The sequence below is a fragment of the Cebus imitator genome, unplaced genomic scaffold (genome assembly GCF_001604975.1).
Source record: "Cebus imitator isolate Cc_AM_T3 unplaced genomic scaffold, Cebus_imitator-1.0 Scaffold186, whole genome shotgun sequence".
Classification (NCBI taxonomy): Eukaryota; Metazoa; Chordata; class Mammalia; order Primates; family Cebidae; genus Cebus; species Cebus imitator.
In genome coordinates this window covers 52821-60955 of record NW_016107501.1, presented here as the reverse complement: position 1 = coordinate 60955, position 8135 = coordinate 52821, and the positions used below count along the sequence as shown (strand labels likewise).

Here is an 8135-nt window from a genome sequence, read left to right as displayed (position 1 = left end):
GGAAAATTAAGATAGCATTCCAGTGAACATATTTTGAAGTAAAGAAAACCCTGGTACATTTTCTCAGCATTACCTTACACAGTGGACTAAGCGTTTATGATGCCACCAAAGTTTGTATGTTGAAACCGTATTCCCATGTGATGGTATTTGGAGATGTAACCCTTAGGAGATAACTAGGTCGTGAGAGTAGAGCCCTAAGAATGAGATTAGTGACCATACATGGAATTAAGAGACCAGAGCTCTCTCTTTCAGACATTCGAAGATAAAAATAGTCCGTAGTCTGCAACCAGGAAGAGGGCCGTCATCGGAACCCCAGCATACTGGCATGCTCATCTCAAACTTCAGACGCCGAAATAGTAAGAAATAAATTTCTCTTGCTTATAAGCCACTATGTTTATAATACTTTGTTATAGCAGCCCTATCTGATTAAGATATCCTATTTTGTTATCCTATATTATCTCCTTTCTGTTTTAAACCAGCCTTCTTCAACAATTTGTTTTGATGCTCATTCTATTTCTAAGCATATGCCTTTTATTTTAAACAACATACCTAAAAATGTGAAGAATTAGCAAAGGACATATTAATAGAAATTAGTATCATTAACATTAATATGTGATAATTGCAAGTTAAAGTATTTTAAAAGTTTAAATATAATAGGATTATAATAGTATTCTGCTATCAGCCAGTAAAGCCTCCAGAACTTTTGAAGACCAAATTTAATCTTGGAATTAGTTGAATCCTGAAATGTAGCACAGTGAAAGTTAACACATAGAAATTAGTTATGTTAGAGAAATTGTAATTAACAGACTGATACTGAGGATAGCACAAAAGAATAGGTATAAACTATATTGTTTTATCATCAAGTATACTTAAGTGTTTTAATTATACTCTTGGAAAAACTGAAGCAAGAGGGCAAGTGAAGAGATCAAAGCCTTCTTTATAGATCACTCTTTCGTAAAATTTAAATTTTGTTTAGGGTTGACCAACAAATTGATTTTCAATCAACTCATGAGCCAGATGTGTAAGTTTTAGAGTTAAATGGTTCTATTAGACTTTTAATTATTGAGCATTCACATTCAATTTTGATTAACTATTCTTGATAAATGAATGAAGAATACTCAATTAGCATGTTATTTAAATTTGAGTCTCTTCAAAGTTAAGTTGCTGACAAGAAAAATGTCTAAAGGATGCTGGGCTAAAACCCTGTAAGGTCTCTTTCAGCTCTAAAAGTTGTAGAATTGTGGTACATAATAGATAAGATGAACAAAATACATTTTCCCTCAAGTTCTGTATTTAGATTTATACATAGAATAGAATAATGATTACTACTTACAGGCTCTAAACCCATATTTTTATAATATATATAATTCTTACACACAGTTCATACTTATAGGGATGTCCTATACAAAATTTACCAGCTATATTTCCTTGCTTATTTTAAATATAAAGTTAAAGCAACATCTAATTTTGTGCTCATAAGAATAGTGAATTAAAAAGTCAGATTTTTTTCAATCTGCAAGGAAATCACATTATATTTCTATTTTAACTATATTATTTAGTTTCAAAAATACTACACTAAGACATAAAATATTTTAAAATTTTAAATAGCCTCAATTTAAGGTGGTTATTCATAAAAAATCTGTTATCCCATTCTTCTATTATAATGAAATTACAGCTAAGCCAAAGATTATGCAACTTAAATACATTTTTTACCCTCCTTCGAAGTTAAATGGTGATTTAATGATGCTGTACAGACGGAATGTGAGCAGAGAGATTTATGTCATTTTCAAATCTGGGTATGCTGCCTCCTAGTTCTAGTTAGCATTCTCATAAACTGAAACCTAAGTACAGTAATCTGTTTCTACCACCTAGATGAAGCAATGGCAAGGCAGAGGCACACCTCAAAAGCAGTCTGAGACCCCAAATGATTACATGGGCACATCTTCCTGACATCCTGAAGCACTCTAATTAGAGCATTTTGTTAAAGAAAAAATATTTGTTTTTTATAGGTACTGGATTGTTGGGTTTGTTATAGCCACAGAATCTTCACCATAACTAATGGCAGAGCCATTAAGTTTAAAATACAATGGAGGTTATATGCTTTAAAATGATACCAATTAAAGTAATAAAATTAAGGTAAGAAATTAAAGTAAGAAAATATGGAAAAATGAAAAGCCAAGGAAATTGTTTATCAATTCTAATAGGGATAAACAATGTATTGGATAAGAGAATTGAATGATTTAAGGAAAATGTTAGGCTTTACCCAATTATCAAGAGTAAGATTAGCTTACTAAATACCGTAATTCAATGACTTTTTAAAGCTTTTTGATATATATGATCACTTTTACCACAATGGAATAGGATACTATGCATTGAAAATTCATGGGTGTGTGTGTGTTTGTGTGTGTGTGTGTGTGTATGCACATATATATGTATCTTTTGATTTTACATCTGAGTATTTTCTACCTGACATTTCAGGAATCCAGTACAAATAGAAAAAAATAGAAAACATTATAAAGCCCCTGGTGAATATGAGATAGATTGTTGTTAGAGGTCCTCCCTCAAATAACTCAATTTTTAGAGTAGAATACTTATGATTCAGGCAGTAATTAAGGAGCAACAAATTCACTATTCTTCTCTCTCAAACTGTCTCTCAAGCACAACAGATGTTTGAGAATGTTGGTTTAAAAACATACTTCCTCACTAATAAATTTGTAAGAAATATACAAAGACTATACTGGCAATTAAATAGATTCTCAGTATGAATTTTATACAAAGCACTATCTGCTGTGGATTAAACACAATGTAGTTTAATTCTGATAACTGAGGTATTATAATCATCTTAGTTTAATAAAAAATTGAAATTTGAGCATAATTCTTATAAAGTCAGATGGGAGTATAATGTTTTCCTTGATTTTTAATATTTCCATTGCATAAATACATTATATACTACCTGCATATCTGATGATACATAAGTTACTCAAAAAGTTTTAGTAGAAAAAATTAGGATTTTTAAATTATCAATTTATCACTAAATAGAAATATAAATAAGTTTTGCCATTCATGGAGATTTTCCAAACATTTTGTGACAGATTCGCAGTATAAATCTATCACTTTGCTAAAAATCTAGCAAAAGAGAAAATGGTCTTTTGGCACTGGCATCAAGAGCATGCTGCTTATAATTTTTCAGTATATACTGTTAATTGAATTTATTAAATACCCTGATATCATTTTATATGATATCCTCTTACAAAATCAACGTTAGATTTTGAAGCCTCCTCTCTGGGAGGCTTTTCAAAAATCAACTTTAACCATTTCTTAATTACTATATATTGTGATATTACAAAATCTCTTTCACATTACTACATGATGCTTTATCAGTTATCAGCAGGAAATTAATGGAGCTTAAAATAAACATTAGCTTTAACCCTTCTTATGGAGCATTTTGTTTTCAGAATTTGCAATGCCTTTTAAGAATTATGTTCAAAAGCTACCATTGTTTGTGTATGTGTGTGTGCATGCATACATACGTCCCATGACAAAAATGTTTTCACCAGTACATGAACAATTTTTAGCATTCATTCATATGTACATAATTTTAAGACAAAAAGTGCTTAATAACTCTGTAAACTAAATAATTTGGTTTGTTGTTAAATATCCCCAAATATACCACAAGTGGTATTTTTTAAACTTATATTTCATTATTCCTATTATGTAGAGTTTTCTCTCTTCTACTTGCTTTTAAAAAGTAAAAAACATCAATTTATTCCAAATTTATGTATCTTTGCTAATACTTGTAAAGTCATATAGAAGCAAGATATAAAATGCAAGGGAAAGTGTAAGCAAAATATGCATCTGCTATTTTCATGCTTTGGATTATAATTCTCACAGATATTGCACTTACTTTGAAGCAGGCATTTTGCTTATGTTATCTCAATAACATTTTTATAACATTTTGAGGTAGATCTTATGTTCATTTTACTAATGAGAATACCAAGGTTTGGAGAGCTTAACCAATTTAAGCCTAAAGTTACAATTTAATAGCAGTAAGATGGACAAACTGGTTTCCATTTTCCAATTCCTGCTGCCTCCTAAACATGGGTCTCTTAACAATGGGACATGTTCTGAGAAATGCATCACTAGGCAATGTATTTGTTATGTGAACATTACAGTGTACCTACACAAACTTAGAAGGTATATGGTATTACATACCTAGCCTATATGGTAGAGCCTATTCCTGCTAGGCTACAAATTTGGAAACATGTTATTGTACTGAATACTGCAGGCAATTATAATGGAATGGTAGTTGTGTATTTAAATGTATCTACACATAGAAAAGGCACAATAAAAATACAGTATTGTAATCATATGGGGCCATCATCATATAAGCAGTCCATCTTGACTAAAATGTCGATTAGGCAGTACATCACTGTAGTTCTTTCACTCTTAGAAAATGAAGGAGAATAGAATTTATTTACATATACTACCTAACTCTTCTCATCAAGTTCCTTCTTATATTTTTTGGCCATAGGGGAAGATTCTAATATTCACATCTGAATATCAATTATCTTCAAGCAAAATGCAATGTCTTTAAAACCCAGAACTAGAAAAATCACAAAACTTGTTTCCCTGGCATATTATTTTGTAATATATATTTAAAACTTTTGGACTATGCCATAATATATCCCCTGACAATTCTTTTCATGATTTTTTCCCCTGAAATGTTTTCCATCATTGAAACACTCTTAGACCCATGATTTTTTTTTTTTTTTATCAGGCACAATGGTATTCCTCTTATTTAGTTGGCAAAAGTGTTATTCATAATGAAGTGCAATAAAAGTAATTTAAAGACATTTATAGCTAAAACTAGTCACTTTTTTGTGCCATTGAAGTGACAATTGAGACTTAAATCACTTTGGGGAGTTTTTGATATACAACTTATAATTTCTTAAAAGTCCTTAGTCAAAATAAGGTAAATTATCTACTAATTAAGCTAATTAAACATTAAAGATTAAAATCATGTTTAGACTATCTAATCCTTAGATTATTTTAAAAGATCAGTTACATAAAGTGAAAAGAACATGATAGTTTACAAAGGACAACCAAAGCCAGATTTAAATTATTATACTCCATACAGGTATCTTTTTTAAAATGTAAAAATTTAACCCTTCAAATAATACTCATTGGAACCTTTCAGATGATTTTTAATGCAACAGATTTATTTACCATTTCAAAAGATCACGATATAGGCAGATACTTTAAAAAGTCTCTGGGGGCAAATAAATCAGTATATATTAGATGTAAGGGGACTGCAGCCAGGGCAGGCATGAATTCTTAAGTTATAAATATCATCTTTATAAAAATGGGGTATTTTATAGGACATCCAAGTAACACCAACTTATAAAAACAAACTTAAATGTTGGCCACATAAGAGAGAATAACTGGATTTAGGGGACTGAAGAATGGACAGACTCAACCAACTAAAAGCTCCTTACTCATCCTTCAGAACCAAAACAGAGAAAAAAAAATACAACAGGTTCTCACAACACCTAGAAAAGTTCAGGGAGTAGGAAGTGTTTCTTGGCACCCAGTTCTTGCAGTTTTAAAATCCGTCCCTCCGTTGTTGGCTAGGCCTCTCTCCAGGGAAACTAGCCAGGGCAAGAGGCAGCGGACGAGTATATGTGGGAAGTCCCCAGGGTCCATGCACCCACTCGACCTCCGCCAAGCCAATGGCTAAGCGCCACCCGGAAGTGTCCGCTGGCCGGATGGGAGGGCCCCGCCGTCCTAGGTATCCGCGGGCAGGGCGCGGGCCAGGGCGTGCGCGAGACTGGGGGAGCTGGGAACGAAGGAGGAGGGGCCTGCGCGAGGCCCCGCCCCTCTCGGGCTGCGGCCTCGGCTACAGACAGGGCCCGGAGGGCTCCGAGTCCAGGGAGCGGAGGCCAGAGTCGGGTTCCCGTAGAGGCTGCTCCTCCTTGTCCTCATGCGGACGTGGTCCCCGCTGCTCGAGGTGCAGCTGCAGCAGGGCCCGGCGGTACATGGCCTCCAGCTTCTCAAGTCGGGCCCTCAGGGCCCTGGGGCTGCCCGGCTCGTCCTCACGGCCGCTGTCTCTAGCCCTCCGGTTCGTGCCGGCCTCTTCAGGGACCGCGAGCGCCTCCGCGGGCGTCCTGTCGCCGCCTTCACCCGGGAGCCGCAAAGCCTGACGGAAGAGGCTGCGGTTCTCGCGCTTCAGCCGCCGGTTCTCGAGCCGCAGCCGGGTGTTCTCCTCGCGCAGCCGCGCGTTCTGCCGGTCCCACTCGTCCCGCGCACGGATGGCCTCCAAATGGCTCGCCGCCAGGTCGGCAAACCGCTCCTCAAGCTGCTGTCGGGCGCCGTCCGCCCGGCCTCGCCAACCCACGCCGCCGCTGCTGCTGCCACCCCCACGAGCCCTGCCCGAGCGGCCTGGCCCTCGGCTGTCCCCAGCAGCATCCCCGCCGCCGCAACTCCCGCGCCGAGTGGCGCCACCACGCATGCGCCACATCGGTCCTGTCCCAACCGCGCCTCCAGCCCCGCGGGCCGAGGGACCGCGCGCCCAGGCGCGGGCGAGTTCGCGGCCCAGCAGGGCGGCTGGGGTGACGGCGGAGGAGGAGAGTAAGTGGCGGGCGGCGGCTGCTGGCTTAGAGCCAAAGGAGGCCGGGAATTTGCCCAGACTGAGGCGTGTCCTGTCTCCTGTGGTGGAGCTGCCCCCTGGGCCTGCTATCTCCTGGCTCTGCTGACACACAAGTCCCCTGGGAGCGCTCAGCCCTCTCGAGGGAGAAAGTGTATCCTTAGCTGGGTTCTGCCAGGGCGCTTCCGTGCAGGCCTGGGCACTGCAAATACCAGTCTTCTCCCGCTCCCGAACGCAACCACCAGTGGTTACTTTGCTGTTTACATGGCAATCACAAAACTAATGATAATAGAATGAATGATCAGTTCTGGGGCAAAGATCTGGGGCAAGTTGAAAAGCTCTAAGTACTTCATTTAAAACCTAGCAGTTTAGCCCCCCCATGTTTAATAAAACATTCAACAGAATGGGGTTGAGCAGCTGTCATGGGGCTCCCCAGTGGAAACACTTAGCTCTCCAAAGAATGCAGTCAATTCCCAGTTTGTGGACAGCCAGGAACTCACTTTGTAAATTGTTCGGAACTCTGTAGACTCGGTCACACTTAGTCGATTTGTTCAGACCAGCCTCCAAAACCTGTGAAACAAGCTGTGCTCTGTTTATTGAAGAAACTGAATACTGAGTTCCAAAGTTTCTGGGGACAAGAATGTACATCTGGTTGAATGAATCATTCCTTGTTGTAGGGTGTCAACCTACATAGTAACTGGATTATTGCAAAGTAATTTAAGGATTAGGTACTGATGCCAGAATCTCTTGGGAACAAGATGCCCTAGCAAGAATCTGCATATTTATCAAGGTCCCAGAGAATTCTCAGGGTAACCAAAATTACCAAACCGCTGGAACAAGAACATATAAGTATGTGCAAAAACATATGGCTCACAGATTTGGGGCTTTCATTGATCAGTACAAATAAGGGGAAAATACAGTTAATCAATTTTTGTGTACTCTTATTTTGTTAGGTAAGATCTTAAGAGACTGCAAACACTAAAGGTGTTCTCAATTATTTTATAAAAAAGTAGGAAAGACACAAGTATAAATTTAGTTATAAGGACTATGTCTTTTTTTTTTTTTTTTTTAAGACAGAGTTTCAGCCTTGCTGCCCAGGCTGGAGTGCAATGCTAGAATCTCGTCTTACTGCAACCTCCACCTCCTGGGTTCAAGCGATTCAAGAAGGACCATATCATTCTTAATTTACATTAAGGTTGAGGCTGCGAGGCTGCTGTGAGCTATCATACCATCATTGCACTGCATTCTGGGCCACTAAGAGACACCTGTTTCAAAAAATAAGGAAGGATGAAGGGATGAAGGGAGGGAGAAAGGGAAGTTTGGAGAACAGGAAAGAAAAAAATGTGGAAAAAATCCATCCAACCAAAAGGTATTAACAGTCATCAAGATTGCCTTACACAGCAGTGAACATTTGTCTTATGATTTGTTAATGGAGATTCTACCAATCCTTCAGATACGACATATAGACAATGTAATTTCTAAGTTGAAAGTG

At 38.1% G+C, this 8135-nt stretch overlaps 1 protein-coding gene across 1 annotated transcript; it reads right to left on the bottom strand.

The window, feature by feature from the left end:
* Positions 1–5196: 5196 nt before the first annotated feature.
* Positions 5197–6891, bottom strand: TUSC1 (tumor suppressor candidate 1). The gene has a single exon (XM_017546015.2). It carries the CDS (start codon positions 6515–6517, stop codon positions 5897–5899), a length of 621 nt encoding a protein of 206 aa, XP_017401504.1. The 5' UTR covers positions 6518–6891; the 3' UTR covers positions 5197–5896.
* Between the last annotated feature and the right edge of the window lie 1244 nt (positions 6892–8135).

Coding starts and splice junctions, on each gene's coding strand:
- TUSC1 (XM_017546015.2), bottom strand. CDS start 6,517: ATGTGGCGCATGCGTGGTGGCGCCACTCGGCGCGGGAGTTGCGGCGGC.